The 20655-nt window shown below is 33.8% G+C and overlaps 1 protein-coding gene across 2 annotated transcripts in view; it reads right to left on the reverse strand.

Annotated features, from left to right (window-relative positions):
* The window catches only part of DPY19L2 (dpy-19 like 2), a 93947-nt gene that overhangs the window by 60643 nt on the left and 12649 nt on the right, over positions 1-20655 (reverse strand). For both annotated transcript variants that reach the window (XM_025464615.3, XM_025464614.3), the window contains exons 5-9: positions 12128-12248; positions 9815-9908; positions 4650-4707; positions 2924-3015; positions 1635-1734 (exon numbers count right to left, since the gene is read on the reverse strand). In XM_025464615.3, the coding sequence (XP_025320400.1) occupies positions 1635-1734; positions 2924-3015; positions 4650-4707; positions 9815-9908; positions 12128-12248 (465 nt within the window). The remainder of the gene's footprint in view (positions 1-1634; positions 1735-2923; positions 3016-4649; positions 4708-9814; positions 9909-12127; positions 12249-20655) is intronic.

A 20655-nucleotide genomic window follows, 5' to 3' on the forward strand; every position in this document is an offset into this window, starting at 1 on the left:
ATGATCCTGCAGATATTGGCCTCAAGATGAGTAGGTCTGAGGGTGAGTCAAAATTTGTTTCCAGGAAACAAAAGAGTTTTAAATCAGTTCAAGTCCTCGGGACAATTTTGTTCCTGAAATCAGAGATGAGTGCATTGTGCACTGAAAACATAAAATTGAAATTGAACATAAAACCTTTGATTCCCTATTACTTATTTTATACGCATAGAATTTAACATAGATGGACCTTGAAAGGATTATGCTAAGTGAGGTAAGTCAGACAGAGAAAGACGAATACTATGATATCACATGTGGAATCTAAAAAAGCCCAACTTGTAGAAACGAAGAGTAGAATGGTGGTTACGAGGGACTGACAGGTGGGGGAATAAGAAAGATACTGGACAGAGGGTCCAATTCACAACTAGAGATCTACTTAAGTTCTAGAGGTCTAACACACAGCATAGTGATTATAGTCAATGCTGTATTATAGACTTCAAAGTTCTCAGAGGCTAAATGTTAAATGCTCTCACCACATAAAAGAAATAGCAATTATGTGACCTAATAGATATGTGTAACACTGAGGCGGTAATCATACTGAAATACAATAGTGTATTAAATCAATACCATTGTACACCTTAAACTTACAAAATGTTACTTGTCAATTATATCTCATCAATGAAAGGAAAAAGAAAACTAAAAGTCTAGAACATCTTTTGAATGGAGAGAAAATCAATAAGGAATATCAAAATTACCCAAACAGCTACTTAAACAGTCTCATCAGCACCAGGGGATTAATAAATGTGCTTGCAAGGAAGTGATGCACATTAGAAATCTATGCTGGCAGGCGTAAATAAGGGAAACCACAGACTTTGTTTACCAACCTGGAAAGGCCAACTATAAGGAAGTAGAGCATAGAAAACACTTTAAAATGCAGCGCCAATTAAGTTGAGGTTATAATTTCATTTTTGTTGATCATCAGCACAAGCCTTCTTGGCACAATTTCTCGCTACCAACATAGAACGTTATTATCATTAGTATGGTTAGTTAGGTGGAAAGGAGTTCTAATGTAAAATTTGGGTATCATGAAATTTTATCAAAATTGACCTTTTACCCTCTACTTCCCCAGCTCAGCTTCTTGCCATTAGTTACTTAGTTGTTTGGGGAAAGAGAAAATGGCCTCAAATTCACTCAAGTAATGTCATGCATGATTGAAGCTCTTGAGAAATGGTGTCCAGAAAGATTCTGCTCTTTGAACAAAAGAGGCTACATTAGAAGCAGATGACCTTTACCATGAAGAGAAGGATTGGCCCTTACCATGTTGTGTAGCTTGGCATCCAAAATGATTCCTAAGATAAAAGGAAAATCTACGGGCAAATTTATAGAGATCATCTTAAATACAAACAAGAAAAGTTGTGAATTAAAGTAATAGTTTGAAAAAGTCTTTTGCAGTTAAGATCTGCCTAACTAAACAAATATATTAATAGAATGTAGAATTACATAATTTTTTTGAAAAAAATCATACATGTATGTTAACTTTATAATTATCCCACATTTTGAAAATCTATTAGGGCAGAAACATAATGACATCATACAACTTCTATAAAAACAACCAAGTTGTCTTGCATTCAACTTAAATTAGTTTAAAATCATCTTACCTGTGTAAAAAGTATAAACTGAGCAAACTGCCAGGGAAGCATAAAAGCAACATTGGAAAGACAGAGTGCAATAAAATGCCTTCTATTATTGTTGGAGGTCCTTAATAGAGAGAATTAATATCAATAAGTTTTTACTGTAAAAGTAGCCTATCACTAAACAGAAAAGCTAACTGAAAAATGTTGAAATCTAAAGACCCCTTACTTTTGGTGTAAGATAACAAAATACAGTTAAAATTTAAAAGGCCATTAAAGAACTGAAAATATCTGGGTCATAAAAATGCTTAGCATAAAACAATCTCAATTACAGCTTTAAATATTGCATCTAGTTTGTCAGTAAATAAAATATATTAAGCATAAATGTCTATTTTCCTTTCACATATGCATGTATTAGAAATTTGATACTCCAGCAACGTGGTCCGAAAATAGAGTGTGAACTAAGCCTGCCCATCTCAAGATACTTAGCCTCTACAAGCAGCAGCAGTTTTACATACCACCACCTTTGTATCTCAAAAAGCAATGAAGAAAAGTGTTAAGTGTTGCTGAAATATTAAGTCAACTACCATGAGAACATTTTAAAGAAAAAAATTAAAACAATGACTGAAAAAGAACTCTAGAATGCAGTTATAAACTGCTGCATACTGAAGTTTAAACTATCCAGTCTACAATTAAAAGATGTATTGGTAACCCAACAGCTTTTACCACACAGTTTCAGTATCTCTTAGAATATGAAAAAAGAAATGTAAACATTTAGTGTAAATAATAAAACTGTAGCTGTTCTTTTTTATAAAAGTTGTACTGGATTTTGATAAATCCTTATATTATGGTAGATAAATTTTCAAAAGAAAAATTTTAAATGTTCATATTGTTTAGTGATATCACAAAATATACTAAGTTCTCAGTTCTTTTATATTTACCAAACAACAGTGCCTTTTGGCTAAGTTGTGGAGTATACAGCATACTCGTACTCAAGGCTACAGTCCTAAATGTTGTAGTTAACGCATTTCATTCCATGAAACCCCTGACTGGTCAGATTAAAATCACTTCCAAAAATTGGAAAATAAAGCATCTTGCTAGGAATTTAGATTACCTAAAAGCTGTAGTCTAGACTCTTAAGTGGAAAGCAGTTGTTTACACAGTAATTTTATTTTCTTAACTGGATACTCTTATTTTTAAAGTAACTAAATATAAAGGGAAAACTAAATTTGATGATTATAACTTAATAGGGTGGAGTATATTTTAAGAAACTTAACTTATAATCTATTTATATTTGTTTTATAAAGAAAAATTACCTGAGAATCAAAGTTAAAATGCACATCTGAAGTACAAGAAACGGATATGAAAAACTTTCCCGGAGAGGTGGTGTCCACATTACACGGGTAGCCTGAAGTCAATAAAATGCTCACTTCACTTTATGTTCCATCGCAATAAATATTATTAATCTAAAAATCATGAGTATGCTGGTTTTAATAATTTTAATACTAGGCTCATTAATTTCCAAATGCCTGGGATAGCTTCTCAGTTTTTGGAGCTCTCTTAATGGGCATAGGCATTAGGTAGAGAGCCATTATATAGCAAGTTCAGAAGCAAGTGATAAATATATCATGCCAAACATAAGAAAATCTAAAGGACAAACAAGGTAGCAGGTATAGAAGTGGTGAGGATTTTGGAACTGACAAACCAGATCCACATTCCAGCTCTGAAGTGATGACCCTGGCATCCCAGGGCTTTGGCATGTATGTATGCACAGAAAAAAACCTAACCAAATGTCAGCTAGGGCATTCACAAACACCAAGAGAGTTTATACATAACAAGTTGTCGCTACAAGTAATTATGATTGTCTCTGAATTTGTGAAACACACCTTTAAAAGAGTCAACCGTAAATTTCTAAAAACACCTGGAAATATTTGGAATCAATAATGTGATACATAAATGGAAGCACTGACACTTTTGTATAGATTTTTAAACTATTTCTAAGATGTGAGTATAAAGTTTCACATCAAGAATTCTAAAATTCTAGAAAGAATTGAAACTCTCATAAACTATTACCTCTCTTCCAAAAAAAGCAAAACTGAAGTTTAGGAGATGAATTATGGTATGTATAAGAAAGTCAATTAATCTAGCATACTCAAAAAAAGTTTTGTCTATACATAAATAGATTGGTAAACAACAGTACATTTAAGTTTATATATTTATGTATAATTTTCATGACTCCTTTGTCTGATTTTCTAAAATTCACCAATTGTTCTTTCCTAGTAGTAATGGATAAAAACTTCAACCCTGTGTAACTGGTGCCCCAACATATTACATATTTTGTTTCCCAAAGCTAGCAGTCATATTCTCTCACTTTTCACTGCCACCTCTCAGCATGGAACAGAATCTGGCACAGGTTACACACGCAGTATATTGCTGAATGAGTCTATCATATTCTAAATAAGTTTCTATGAGCTCTTTGTAGGTGGACTATATCCCATTGGACTGAGTTAGTAAATTTCTACTTTGAGTTCAGCATTTTGTGCAATTGAAAAGGCAACATGATGAAAGAGAAGCAAGGTGTTTGAGCCAGACAGATGGAGAATGGGAAGCCCAGTTTCCCTAGGTACTAAATGTGGAATCTTGCATAAGCAACTTAACCACTCTAAATTTCAATTTCTTATCTTCTACTGTGAGGATAATAACCACCTTCCAAAAACGTGTGGTAGGAGTAAATGAGATAATGTCTATATAAAGAGTCTGAACTCAGCAAGTACAGTATTTCCTCTTTCAACAAAATAGAGAATTTGCTTTTTCTACAAAATATAGGGACACTAAAAATCAGACAAGATATTTCACATCATAAATTCTAATTATGTAAAAATGTGGATTAGCATGATTAAAATATGAACTTACAACACAAGGTTCTTTAAAATATTGTGAGGTCCTAAGTAACATGCAATTATATATTGTTTTGATGAATATATTTCCTTGTTCCTATATAGCCCCTCCTATTTCTTAAAAATTATTTTCTAGAAAACAAACCTCTCCATGGTTGAAAAAGTAGCATAATACTGTAATTAGACCTCCAAGTTGAGTCCCACTGTTAAAAAAAGAGTATACATTCATAATTCATAAAAATATAGTGAGCTTTTCACAAATTATCTTAGAATTTAGTCATATTTAAAATGCGATAGTACTAAACTACATAGAATAATGCAAAAAATTTCCAAAGTATGCGTGTAGTTAATGTTTTTAATCTTGAATGTACAAGCATATAGGGTATCAATATAAAGTAATTTGAATTTTATAATTTGTTGTATTTAAAGTACTTTCTAAATAAAATACATAATAACTGAACGTAAAAATTTTTAACAGGCAGGCCGCACTTCAAAGTCTATATTGATTTCTTTGAATTTTCTGGAAGCCAGTTTTTTTTTTTTTCTTAATTGGATTTCAGTGACTGAGAGACAAAGACAAGAGCCCAGCAGTTTCACTTACAAGTGACTTTGACGTGTCTGAACTATTATAATCATTCTTTGGTTGAGTCCCAAAGAAACAACAATGCAGAATACAAAACTCAGATTCTGAATGGTTGATAATCACCAAAGATTAAGTACCATTTCTTAAAGTTGCCTTGTTTTTTTTTATGTTGTCATCACTGTAGCCACAGCTTCACACTTAGAAGACAATAAATATCACATGAATGATTGAAGAACAGAAGGAATGAGCTCAAAACAAGGAAAGCTAATGGGAAGTGATTTACCATTAACAGATTTTCACTGAGGGAAATTCAAAGGATGCCTTTGAAAAGAAAGAAATTGCACAGAGGAAGGTGTGAGAAGCAGAACAACTGCAGCCTACAGAAAGTTAGGATCATGTGGACATAAATCTAAGCAAGATCTGGTAACATAAGCAGCAATTATAGTGCCTTCCTGCTGTGGAGGGGTAATGGACGCACTAACCTATGATAATAATTATAACATGTGAGGGGCTGTTTTGAAGCAAAGTGTCCTAAAATTCCTTGTATTAATCAGATAGAAGGAGAAAGATATCAATTTTGGACTTGATAAAGTCAGATATGCATGTCAACATTTTATCATTAACCACCAGAAGAATATAAATAAAATAGCTAACTTCTAAGCTAGCATCAACAGGGGAGAGTAGCCAGGCTAAGAAATAAAATTTATCCCCAATTCCTATTTCTTTTGTTTCTCATATGCCATCGTTTCCAGTCTCCTCACAGTGTTGGTGACACTTTTATAGGCAACTTTTATTGTATCTGCATATCCTTCTCAAAGTCTGGAGCCTAAGAATGTATTTGATATTCCAGAACTGTGTAACCAATTTAGAGAAGACTATCACCTTTTTTTTTGGGGGGGGGGGAGGCTCTCCCAGTGAAAAGTATCAATTTAAAAAACATTCTTAGTCTTGTATAACATTTTCCATATTTAAAAACAGCATAATATGAGCTAATGTCAAAAACAGAACATTTTAAAGCCTGCCAACATAATCTAAAAATAATCCTTTTCCTTCAAAATACTGATGAGTTTATGTTCTCCTAGAAGCCATACATTAAAAAGTACATAAAATTGTCTTGTTTCTAGAACAATTATAAAGTGAACATACTTGTAACTACTATATATCATTGAAATAGAAAATTGATCACATCCTGAGTCCCCACTTGACACCCCTTCAGACAGCCACTAATGTGATTTTTGTTATTATTAACAGAACCACATCTATACACAAATCAATACTACAACTTAATCTATTTTTAAACTTTATACAAATGAAAGTTGTATCTTTAAGTTTGTGCTTGCCTACATTCATTCAACACTATAGTTGTAAGATTTGTCCATGTTGATGTGTGTAGCTATAGCTCATTTATTCTCAATATTGCATATATTCCAGTGCATTAATGAGCTGTAATGTGTATACTTCTCTGTTGATAGACATTTGAGTTGTTTTCTGTTTGCAGCTATTGCAAACTACTGCTATATTCTTGTATGTACATCCTGGCATACACGGGCAAACTTTCTTAAGCATATATACATACATATCTATATATATTAGTGTAATTGGCACGCAACGTTACATTAGTTTCAGGTATACAACATAATCATTCAACATCTCTACACATGATGCTATGATTACAAGTGTAGCTGCCGTGTGTCACCACACAATGCTATTACAATGCCATTTGCTGTATTCCCTGTACTGTAGGGAATTACACAGCTATATTCCCTGTGCTGTGCCTTTCCTCCCTGTGACTTACTCATTTTCATAACTGGTTATCGCTCATTCCCCTCCCCCTATTTTGCCCATCCCCACTCCTCTCCCAAGTGGCAACCACCAAGTTTGTTTTCTATATTTATAAGTATATATACTTTAAAAAGGTATTGCAGAGTTAGAAGATATGTACACCTTCAACTCTACTAAATTATGTAGTATTTCCAAAATTGTTGTACTAGTGTATATGCCCATCTGCCATGGATAAAAGTTCCTTTTGCCATTGCAGTAGATGTGAAATAGTACGACATTGTGGTTTAAATTTGTATTTTTCTGATGGTGGTCAACTTTACATATATATATTGGCAATTTGGAATTCTTCTGATATATGTCTGATCATGAATATTTTATACAGTTTTCTATTGGACTATCTTCTTAGTCTTTGTCTACCCTCTAGAATATATACTCCAAGAGCACAGAGATTATTTGCATTCCTGGCACCTAGAGTAGTGCTTTTGGTCATAGTAGGCATTTAATAAATTAATTAAATCATCAATTAATTATTCTAATGTCTGGAAACTATGTTGGGTATATGCATTGCAATATCTTTCCCCAGTTTGTGGCTTATCTTTTCATTGTGTACTATCTTGAGGAACTTAAATGCTTCCCACCAAATTTATTGGTTTTCTTCTTAATGGTAAAACTTTTCTTAAGTTTTCTTAAGATTAAAAAAAAACATTTTCTTTTCTTTTTTTTTAAAGACTTCATTTATTTATTCATAGAGACACACACAGAGAGGCAGAGACACAGGCAGAGGGAGAAGCAGGCTCCACGCAGAGCCCAACATGGGACTCAATCCTGGGTCTCCAGGATCATGCCCCAGGCTGCAGGCGGCGCCAAACCACTGCGCCACTGGGGCTGCCCAACATTTTCTTATCTTGATTTACTGATATATTCTTCTACATAACATTCTATAATTAATAATTTTATAATTTTGTCTTTCATTTTATATTTTATAATTTTGTCTTTCATATTTGAATTTTTAATCTTACTAGACTTTAATTTTCATACAGTTCCAACTTCTTTTTGTTCTGTATCGTCTTCCGATTATACCAGCACCATTTATTGAGAAGCTGGCCCTTATCTACTGATGTACAATATTCACTCTATCCTACATCAAGTGTCTTTAAATGGACAAGTGTTTCTGAGGCCTGCCTTACTCCACTGATCTGCTTGCCTATCCCTATGGCACAATCGCATTGCCTTGTTTGCATCAGTTTTATATTAGAGAAACAATTACTAAAGTAAATCCTCCTATCTTGCTCAAGAATGTCTCTACTATTTTAAGCACTTTGCATTTCTGAACAATTTTAAAATCAGCTTACCAAAGCAAACAAAATGGGCAATGTATTGAATCTATAAATCAATTGGAATAATTCTCAATTTTCTATTATTGCCTTCCAACCCATGATTATTTATATTTATTTAGATCTTTCATTTATTTAGATCTCCATTTATTTACACCTTTCTAAAAATCTATCAATAAAGTTCTGTAATTGTCCCAAAGAAGTCATATATATTTCTTATCAGATATTTGTTAAGTAAAAACTTTATGCTTTCAATGCTTTTTTTTTAAAGGCATCCTTTTAAATTTTCAATTAAAACATCAAAGTACAGATTTACAATGTCTGAATATAAATTTTTGTATTCAGTAACATTATAAATTTTCTTATTATATTAATTTTTACCCATAGATTCTTTTGGATTTTCTACATAAATGTGTATGATCTGCTTATACAGACACTTGTTTCTTTTTTTTTTTTTTAAGTTTTCCAACCCTTATACTTACTAATACTTTTTCTTAACTTGCTGGCTGGATATGATACCTGGTACAATGTCGCAAATGTTACAATTTTTTATTGGTGCTATGCTACTATTTTGATGCTAAAAACTTCCTAAAACAAGAACTGTGTATATATTAATCTCTATATAGACATACACCCTATGAAACCTCAATACTTATTGAAAGAGTAAATCTGGATTTTTAACTTTAAATGTTGTGCAGTTCAAGAATAACATTATAAAGAAAGCTGGTGGTCAGTCAGGAATATATTCTGCTGTAAGAAACAAAAATTTAACAAAAGTGGCTTAAATAACATGGGTTTTTATATAGTATTCAACAAGAAAATGCAAGATAAGTGTCTGTTGGCATTGGTTCACTAGCACAAGGGCCTTAGGGTAGATTTATGCTAGGTTTACAGCCTTTCCCTCATGGTCATTAGATGACTACAGCAGCTCTTGGTATCACAGTCAAGTTTAAAAGCAGAAGACAGAGAAGGGGCAAATGAAATCTACCCTTTTGTGAGAAAAATAAATGCTTTTCTAGGTGTAAACAAGACTGATTTCACCATATTTTTCACTGAAGAAAAAAAAAACCTAGCTCATATGGCTATCCTAAGAAACAATGGAGAATGAAAAACAAAATACACAACTATCATAATCAACTTCAACCTATCACCTGAGATTGTACACACTACTATCCCAAACCAAATTGTGGTACTATTAACAAGAAAGATAGGCTATCAAATATAAGTGTCTGCCACAGTGATACACATTTTCTTTTACTGCTTTCTTAATTTCACAAATACAGACTTAAAATTAGAAATAACCTGCCACTAATACCAACCAAAGATTCCTCTAATGTTATAGTAATTTTACATACGGTCTAAAAGTATTCTCATTAAAAACTTTGTTAAGAAATTTTAATTCACTTTTTAAAATCCCCACAAGGATAAAAAAGAGACCTTTAAGATATTTTTAGTGACAACTCTAGTTTCTGGTTGCACAATATTAGCTAAGTTTCTGGAAAAAAATAAATTTATAAAATTTCCTACTATTAATCAATTAACCTCATAATTATCCTTTTCCTTTAATCAGAAATGTCAGCCAGTTCTTATAAGCCTACTTAAGGATCTTACCTCAGGTATGCACCATGTATGAAGAACAATCCCATCATTATTCCATTTAAAATAAAAATCACAGCAACATAAAAGCAAGCAGGGTCTCCCAATCCTTTAAAAAGACACAGATTGTTGAGTTTAAATTAATAAATGACTATAAAGCAAGTGGGCATAATTATCTCATAATTTGTAATGAAGGGTTCATGGACCTGCTGAAAACATTTGCTGTTCAGATTAAGTACTTTCCCTTTACATGATGTATTGTTACATCTATATTTTATACTTTTAATTACAGTCATACTTTCCCCTAATGAAGTATTATTATACTGTAATGACTGGTTGGTGCATCACTTTGTTTAGGTGATGCTACTATTGTTCAGTATCTAGAACTCTCTATGGAGTCACTTCATGCATTACAGAAGAAAACCCACTGCATTATTTTTCTACTTTCCTAGGTTCTAGGATGAGTAAGATATGGCCCCTGACCTCAAGGAGCACCTTAGTCTATATGAGATGACCTAGTTATTTGATCCATTACTATGTATAGCCAAAACCTTAATCCTTAATATATCTCATGTATAAACAAGCTTTGTGTGTGTGTGTGTGTGTGTGTGTGTTATGTATAAACATACATATAGTTTATTAGGTGCTATATAATCATCTCACAGAATTCTCAGAACAGATCTATGAAATTAGTAAGAAAATACTTTTATTACTGAAAAAACAAAACACAGAAAACTTAAATAAATTGCCAGAAGTTATTTAGCCATAACAGATGCAGCCAAGATCTGAAGGCTGGCTTTTCTGATTCCTACTATTTCTCTGACCATTCCTTTTCAGTCTGTTTTAATAACTTTTGCTCCATTACACACCCTTGCTTACATTCCTAGCATCATTTCACACCATTTTTCCCTTTCTTTCTCTGCACCCAGAAGTCTAGTCTTCTTTTAATTTTCTCTTACCTTGGGATTTCTGATTATTCTGGTCCCTATTCTTGAAACACTTCTTCTCCCTTACTCTCAATCTTAGCAACCTCATTTTCTTATTTGTAATATCTATTGCAGTTTACACCCTACTTATGTGTAAACTCTATGAGGGTGAGGTCCATGTCACCTTGATCCCAAGAGCAAACACTAACTTATCATTTAGTGGCAACTTAATAAATATCATATATGCACATATACATCAGGCAATTTTTTACATCCCTCAGAAAAAGTGATACCTTCTAAGCTGAGTCATTCCAAAGTCTCTCCTTTTATGAAGCATTTTCTTGATTCCTTTGTACAAAATAACCTAAGTACCTCTCAAATATCCTCTATCAATGCTATCTTAGATGTTAAAAAGCTCAGCTATGGGTATAAGTAAATATGGAAGGGAAATACAGAAATACACAGTAAATAGTATAAGAATTAAATGTTATATAAACAAGTCTATAAAAATATATTTATAAAATACAGTAAGTAGTCATATACAGAATATGAAGAAATAAAAAACTGTGTAAATATTATGCAAGTAGATATATTAACTTTGAGTAAAGTTTTTAGACTGAAAAGTGTTAAACAGCAATTATCTTTTTTTTTAAGATTTATTTATTTATTCGTGAGAGACACAGAGAGAAAGAGAGAAAGAGGCAGAGACAGAGGCAGAGGGAGAAGCAGGCTCCGCACAGGGAGTCTGATGTGGGACTCAATCCCAGGACTCCAGGATCACACCCTGGGCTGAGGTTTTGCTAAACCACTGAGCCACCCGGGCTGCCCTAAACTGCAAATATCTTAAATAAAAGTGACAATTACAGATCCTGGAAAACAGATGATTCCAAAAGGGGTTCTTTGGCAAAGATGCCAACGTAGAAGATGTATGGAGAGTTCTATTAGAACTGTTCATGAGCTGTGAGAATATGAAAAAAAAATAGTATTTCTAAAACAACCTATTAATTGCATATTTGATTTTTAAATATGTATGTATAACTACATTTTACATGAATTATTACATGTAGATATTTGATTACTGACTCTACATTGCCCAGATTTATATATTCAAACTACCCCAAAACATTTTTTAAACCTTTTTATTCTGAAAGAGAAGAATGACTTATACTCAGTATTGCTTTACATTGGGACATCTTAATACTCAAATTCCAAACTGATACTCATAAGTACATGGCCTTCTCAGAAAATTACTTTTAAGGGTATGTACTCTTTTAATCAGCTCTAGAGTGTTTTTAAAAAAAATCAACTACAGTAGTCTATAGTTCTTAAAATGAGTTCACAACACTAAAACATTTATGTAAACATTAATGACAACATAGCAGCATTTTAGAAAGAAACATGCCTTCACAACTTTGAACTTCATTTAAAGGTTCTACTCTGGTGACATTCCAGCAGGTCTTAGTTTCCAGTCCAAATAAATTCATTATTCCCACAAATATGCGATACCAGAAGGCTATAATCACCTACAAAGATAAAAATGAAAAGAGATGATGGAGGAAAATATCCTATCATCGTAATAATAATTTTTCCAAAACACAATTTTATGATGGTTTCCTTTGGCATTATAAACTTTGACAAGTTTATTTAAATCAAATGACTCGGAAAACAGTCATTTTAAAATATAAACTTTGACAAGTTTATTTAAATCAAATGACTTGGAAAACAGTCATTTTAAAATTATATACACATGCACAATAAACTAAAGTTGTATATTACTAATTAATGCACATCGATAAAAATTTGTTATGATCAACATTTCTATAATATATTCTTGTAATCAATTCTACAACATAAATAGCAGTAGCTATAAAATAAGTTAGTACCGTATATTTAAATATGACAGTGATTAACAGCAAAATACAATGATTTACAGGAATATTTCATAACATTTCATTTATTGAATTTATTTGCTTCATGGTCTAAAAAATATTAAACCAACTGCATATGGAATAATAGCTCCTGTGTCCATTAAAACTTTGACCAAGTAGGTTTAATTAACCAATTCTTCCCATTTTGTAATCCACTTTGTGAAGTTTAAAGACAAAGGAAAAGAACAACCATAGAAAACTACAAACAAAATGCTCATGCCTGGAAGATTTTTTGAAGAATAATTTATAGATTTGGGAAAAAGTAATGCAAGATCATTGGAAGAAGAATAAAAAAGTAAAGAATTCAAGTGAAAGTGAAAACCACCCAGAGCTAACTATTTAAAAAATTTTGGTGATCGTCCCTCCAGTCTCCCTCTTGGTATATAAAAACACATAGCTGGATTCGGTATTATATAATATTATATAAGATGTTAATGTAATACATATCATAAACATCTTTCTATATACAAAAAGTATAGATTTATTATTTTATCATTTACTTTTATAAAGCTGACCTTAGACAAGAAATTGTAATATATATTCTTGTGTATTTATCATCCATGTACAAAAACTTACCACAATAAATGTATGTGCTAAATCTAAATCTAGAATTATACTCTTTTCTGGAAGATAGACAGCTTGATATAATAGGACAGTACTGCTCTAAAGTACTGATGTTTAAGTCAGAATTAAACTCAAATTCTGACTCTGCAAGTTATGATTTTAATAGTCTGAAATAAATCCTTCACCCTCAGAATCTTGGACACCTCATCTCTAAAATGATGTTAATAATAACCATCTTGCGGGAGTGACAGGGGATTAGAGCATACATGCTGGTATATAGTTTAGCATTAAATACTTTGCCTTTTCAAAATATGTTATTCCAAACTTGACACTTTTAGCTTTGGGTGAAACATTAATCTCCTTATGAACACAAAAAGTATCGACATTCATTTCAATATACAAAGTGGCAAGCATATGTAGATCTTCTCTACACTCCATCTATGCAATGTGAAATAAGACTGAATGATTCCTTGTTGCCTCATTCTTTATGATACTATAAATTTACATTATCATTATTATTTTTTCATAATATCAAGGAAACTGGCGGTTGCTAATTATACAATATCTTTGAATAAGTAAAAAGAAAAAATAGCTACTGTTTTTGAGAACATGCTGTTTGAAAATGGAACAAAAAACAGCAATTTTACTATATGAAATTCTAAAAATAACTCTAAAACTACTGTAGTAAGCTAAATCCTTATCTTATATATAGAGTAAGTTAACATTAAATAAAGCTGAATATTCAAGACGCTGGTTGTCTTTTAATTTTTGAACTTACACTGGAGTTATAGATAATCATCAGAGGAAATAAGAACAGAAGAGTATCTCTGAAGAGTAAGATGGGATATAAAGAAAGCTGGTGCAGAAAAAAGCTTCTTTCATCTTAGATCTTAGGCAGGTCTATATTATAGAATTCTTACTATTGAAAATTACATTGAAAAATACTTAAAAAAAAAAAAAAAAACAACACCTGAGCACCTAGGTGGCTCAGTCGGTTATGTGTCTGACTCCTGATTTTGGCCCAGATCATGATCTCAGGGTTGTGAGACCAAGCCCCAAGTCAGTCTCCACACTGGCCATGGAGCCTGCTTTATGTTCTCTGTCTCCTTCTCCCATTGTCCCTCCCCCCACCTCTTTTTTCCCCTCAAAAAAAGAAAAAGAATTTTTAAAAAAGAAATAAATCTAGGAAACCTCCAAGTACTTGGAAATTAGACAACATAATATCAAATATCCAATGGATCAAAGAAAAAAAATCACATGGGAAATTAGAAATTAGAAAATAACTTGAAAAAAACAAAAATGAAAAAACAATATATAAATATTAAATAATATGAATTTCTGCTTTGGAGAAGATGTAGTTAGTAGACATTCTTCTTCAACTGTGACTAAAACTCCTGGGAATTATATAAATCAAACATAAGAAGACCGTGAAAGGTAGAGAGAAGGGAAACTATCTAGGGATCTTAGGACCCAAGGAACAGCATGATGATGAGTTCCCTAGACTTTCCTTTGGCCTCATCTTCTCATATTTGGAGTTAAGAGTCTGGCAACCAGAAACACCAATGGGTGTAGACACAAAAAAGATTGACAAAAGCCTACTCCCTCCAACTAAAAGACCAGGAAAGTGGCAACCTAGGAATACATAAAAATTTTTATAAACAATGATATCTCTCCTCAACCAAATACTACAGAAAACAACAATGACGAAAATCCTGTATGGTCCCACTCCCACCAACAAAGGTCAAATTGGGAACCTACTCTTCAACCTTCTCTAGGCTTTCAACAAGACATCCCAACTCACCCACTAGGACGTTGTAGGAGAAAGCCAAGTAGGAAGCCCTCTCTCCAGGTGGTGTCAGTATAGAGCATGTGGGGGGAGCCTGGACTTCTACCCCAAGCAGCAGTAAGTCATCCTTTCCCCCTTCCCAGGGTGGTAATGTCAGAGGAGGCCTACTGAGAAGTCAGGGCTTTCATCACCACCCAGGGGTAACAAGGCCATCCGCACCATTGTGTCTGCAGAGATCACAGAGTTAGTGAGAATTCTGATCTCACTCAAAGGTAATGAGGAGTACCTCCACTTTGGGGTTCACAAGAGGCCAGAGGGAAACCTGGATTTCAATACCCATCTGGCAGTAACAAGATGACAGATGTCCTCATTCCTTTGCTGGAGTGGTGCCAAAGGAAGCCAGCTAGAACAAAGGTTTAAATAAGATCTAGTTTCATAAAATAATGTTCAAATGTCCATCAATTGAAATTTACTTATCATGTCAAGAACCATAAGGATCTCAAACGGAATGAAAAAAAAAATCAACAGATTCCAACAATGAGATGACTAAAATATTAGAATAATTGCTCCCATGAGAAATTATGAATGTGCTAGAAACAAGTAAAAACCCAGAAAGTCTCAGAAAAGAAATAAAAGATATGAAATAAAAAAACAAAAATTTCAGAACTGAAAAATACAATAACCAAGCTTAAAAGCCAGTGGATGGGCTTAACAGCTGAATGAAGGGATAGAGGAAAATAATCAGTGAACTTACAGATGAAACAAGAGAAATCACTCAATATGGGCAACAGAGAAAAAAAAAACATTAAAAAAAAAAATAAGGTTCCCTAGGGGTCTCCGGGACTATAAGAAAAGACCTAACACTTCTTATCACTGATGTCTTGAAAAGAGAAAAGAAAGAAAAAAACCAAAGCTGAGCAAAACAAAAATAGGATAAAACCAAAGAAATCCACACGAGGATACATCACACTTCTGAAAACTTTTAAACATTACACTTCTGGAACTCTTGTGAAAACTATGTATATATACGACAGCAACAAGGAAGAAAAAAAAATCTTGCCTAAAGAAGAAAAACAATTCAACTGACAATGGATTTATCATCAGAAACCATGAAAGGCCAGAATGAAGTGGTACATTTACCAAGGCTAAAAGAAAAAGAAACTGTCAACCTAGAATCCTATATCCAGAAAAAAAAAAAATAGCCTTCAAGAATTAAAGGGAATTTGAAGATACCTGGGTGGCTCAGCAGTTAAGTGTCTGCCTTCAGCCCAGGGCATGATCCTGGAGATGGGGAATCGAGTCCACATCAGGCTTCCTGTGAGAAGCCTGCTTCTCCCTCTGCCTGTGTCTCTGCCTCTCTCTCTCGCTCATGAATAAATAAATAAAATCTTTAAAAAAAGGGGGGGGGGAATTTTATATGAAGGATGAAAAAGAAAAGCTAGGAAAATATGTTGCTACCAGACTTATCCTAAAAGAATGGCTAAAGAGAATGGCTAATCTTTTTTTCCTTTAAGATTTTATTTATTTATTCATGAGAGACACAAAGAGAGAGGCAGAGACACAGGCAGAGGGAGAAGCAGGCTCCATGCAGGGAGCCCGATGTGGGACTCAATCCTGGGATTCTAGGATCATCCCCCTTGGCCGAAGGCAAGGGCCAAACCATTGAGCTACCCAGGAATCCCCGAGAATTCTTTAAACATAAATGAAATGATAAAAGAAGGTATATTAGAAAATGAGGAAACTTTAAAAATGGATAAAATAAACTTCTCTAGTTTTTTAAAAATATTTTATTTATTTATTCATGAGAAACACAGAGAGAAGGCAGAGGCACAGGCAGAGGGAGAAGCAGGCTCCTCACAGGAAGCCTGATGTGGGACCGATCCCAGAATTCCAGGATCATGCCCTGGGCCAAAGGCAGATGCTCAACCGCTGAGCCACCCAGGTGTCCCATTTCTCTAGTTTTTAAAAAATAAATTTGAGGGCTAAAACATACATCATAGTACTGTCTGACGTGGTTTTAAATTGATGTAGAGGAAATATTTAAGACGATGATGTTATAAAGGGAGAAGGACGGGATCCCTGGGTGGCGCAGCGGTTTGGCGCCTGCCTTTGGCCCAGGGCGCGATCCTGGAGACCCGGGATCGAATCCCACATCGGGCTCCCGGTGCATGGAGCCTGCTTCTCCCTCTGCCTGTGTCTCTGCCTCTCTCTCTCTCTGTGACTATCATGAATAAATAAATAAAATCTTTAAAAAAAAAAAAAATAAAGGGAGAAGGACAAAGAGACGTAAAGGGAGGTAAAGTTTCTGTACCTCATTTGAACTAGTAAAATTGTAATAGCAGTAGACTGTAATAAGTTATGTATAGGTAATATACTAGCTACAACGACCACTAAAAATGCTACGTAAAGTAAGATACATTCAAAAAGTAGATAAATCAAAATAGAATTTAAAAATCTTCAAATAGGGATCCCTGGGTGGCGCAGCGGTTTAGCGCCTGCCTTTGGCCCAGGGCACGATCCTGGAGACCCGGGATCGAATCCCATGTCGGGCTCCCGGTGCATGGAGCCTGCTTCTCCCTCTGCCTGTGTCTCTGCCTCTCTCTCTCTCTCTCTCTCTCCTCTGTGACTATCATGAATAAATAAATAAAATCTTTAAAAAAAAAAATAAAAAATAAAAAAAATAAAAAAAATAAAAATCTTCAAATAACCCACCGGAAGGCAGAAACAAGAAAATAGAAAAATGAAAAATGAAGGACAAACAGAAAACCAAAAATAACAGACTCAAGTCAAAACAGATGAATAATTACATTAAACATAAGTGGTAAAACACAAAAATTGTAAGATAAATTAAAAAACATGACTCATCTATAAGAAACATATTTCAAATATAATAATAATAACAGACTAAAAATAGAAGGATAAAAAAAGATGTATTATGTACACATTAAAAGAAAGAAGAAACAACTATTTTACTATTGGAAAAAAGTTGACTTCAGGGTAAACAAAATTATAAGTGAAGGAGGTAGGGTTATTATATAATGATTAAACTCCAACAACAAGATGTACAGTTGGAGACGTCAGCATCCCTCTCTCAACAATGGATGGATGAATTAGAAAATCAGAAGGATTGAAAAAATATCACCACCACCATCATCCAACAGGAACTAATCAACATTTATAAAATATTTCACCCAACTATACATATTTTTTTGAAGTGCTCACAGAATATATGTCAAGATAGACCATATTTTTGACCATTAAACAAACCTCAACAAATTTAAAAGGATCAAAATGATACAAAGTGGGTTCTCTAATAAACACAATGAATTTAAGCCACAGGGATGCCTGGGTGCTCAGTGGTTTGGCGCCTGCCTTCAGTCCAGGGCGTGATCCTGGAGACTGGGGATCGAGTCCCACATTGGGCTCCCTGGATGGAGCCTGCTTCTCTCTCTGCCTGTGTCTCTGCCTGTGTCTCTCATGAATAAATAAAATCTTTTTAAAAAATTTAAGCCACAAATGACTAACAGGAAAATAAAAATGAAATCTGCTAACACCTGGAAACTAAGAAAAAACCCTACTTTTAAAAATCTGTCATCCAAGGGACACCTAACTGGCTCAGTTGATAGAGCATGGGACTCCTATCTCAGGGTTGTGCGTTTAAGCTTTTTGCTGGATGTAGAGATTACTTAAAAAATGAAAGAAGTTTAAAAAAATCCAGAGATCAAACAGGAAGTCTCAAGGAAAATAAAATATTTATGTATATATATGTTAAAATAAAAATGAAATACAAAGTTTCCAAGTCCATCATCTAAGAAGCTTTTTAGTTACAACTCCATCCTAATAAGTAAAAAGCTGAAAAAAACTGAAAAATCAGCAACTCTTAGATTCATAAGAAAAGTGAGATTACAGGGCAAATTCCTGCTTTCCATATTGGAGATCGACAGGTAAATTGAGAGAATCACGACTTAGTGGAACAGAAACCCATGAGCAAAAATCTCCATGGGAACCAGCTGGAGAGTAGGAAAAACTAAACTGTAATTGATAAATTGCTGGAGGCATAAGGTAGACAAGTCTGAGAGCCAAAAACTCCAGGGAGACCCAATAATAGGGGAAATGCCAACACACTTATGAGTTTTACTTCTAGAAGCTCACTAGGGTCACACAGTGAATGTCAAAGAAAAGTCTTCTCCTGATCCCCCTACAGCAGTGGGTAGTGGAAAAAGGATCATTTTTGAAACACACCAGAGCGCTCAGTTCTTAGCAAAGCCTGCCTCAAGAGAAATTATCTAACTAGAGCCTAACCTGCTAAGGTTTTATCGGAGCCTAGCAGAGAGGGAAGCAGGGAAATACCCAATTCCAGCCTCTTCTAGCCATCCCATTGCACCTAAGCAGAATACAAAACCTGAAAACTTGTGAAGTTCACAGCCCAGAGGCACAAGTTCATAAAGGACTGACACCTAGTGACAAGATTATGGAATGCTTCTTATCACCACACTACTGAAAGCCTATTTACAGCAGTTTTTATTACCATTTTACTAGTTCAAATGAGGTACAGAAACCTTACCTCCATTTACATCTCTCTCCCTTCTCCCTTTATAATATCATCATCTTAAATATTTCCTCTACATCAATTTAAAACTACATCAGACAGTACTATGATGTATGTTTTAGCTCTCAAATAAATAAATAATATCTTTAAAAACAAACACACGGTAACAACAAAAACCCTGGAATATTCGAGAACTGTGAGACAACAACAGAAGGTGTACCATACACATAATTGGGAATACCAAAAGTATAAAGGAGAAAGGAGAAGAAATATGTGAAATGATTCAGGAGTCCGTCACAGATCCAGGAAGCTCAGAGAACACCAAGCATGATAAATGCCAAAAATGACACCTAGGCATATTGTATTCAAACTACAGAAAATCAAAGTTAAGGAAAATTTTTGAAAGAAGCCAGAAGAGAAAAATAAAAAATAAAAAACACCTTACTTGGTAAAGATAAGAATTACATCTGATTTCTCAGAAACCATTCAAACAAGAAACTGGACAGTTAAGCGTCTGTCTTTGGCTCAGGTCATGATCCCAGGGTCCTGGGACAGAGCCCCACATCTGGCTCCCTGCTCAGTGGGTAGCCTGCTTCTCCCTCTCCCTCCCGCTCCCCCTGCTTGTGCTCTTTTGCTCTCTCTCTCTCTCTCAAATAAATAAATAAAATATCTCTCTCTCTCTCTCTCTAAGAAGAAGAAGAAAAAGAAGAAGAAGAAGAAGAAGAAGAAGAAGAAGAAGAAGAAGAAGAAGAAGAAGAAAGAAGGAAGAAGAAGAAAGAAGAGGAAACAACAACAACTGGTCTGCTATATTTAAAATGCTAAGAAACAAAAAATTTAGAAATCTGTAGCAGCATGTGAAATTATCCTTTAAAAGTGAAGCAGAAATAAAGGCTTCAGACAGAAAAATTGAAGGACTTTGTAAAAAAATTCTTTACAGGGGATAAAAAAAAGATACAGATCAGAAACTTCAATCTACATAAAGAAAAAAGAGCATGAAGAAAAGAAAATTGAAGATAAAATTAAAACTTTCCTTTCATTATTCTTTTTTTTTTAATTTTTATTTATTTATGATAGTCACAGAGAGAGAGAGAGAGGGGCAGAGA

Source organism: Canis lupus, chromosome 14, assembly GCF_003254725.2.
Source record: "Canis lupus dingo isolate Sandy chromosome 14, ASM325472v2, whole genome shotgun sequence".
NCBI lineage: Eukaryota > Metazoa > Chordata > Mammalia > Carnivora > Canidae > Canis > Canis lupus.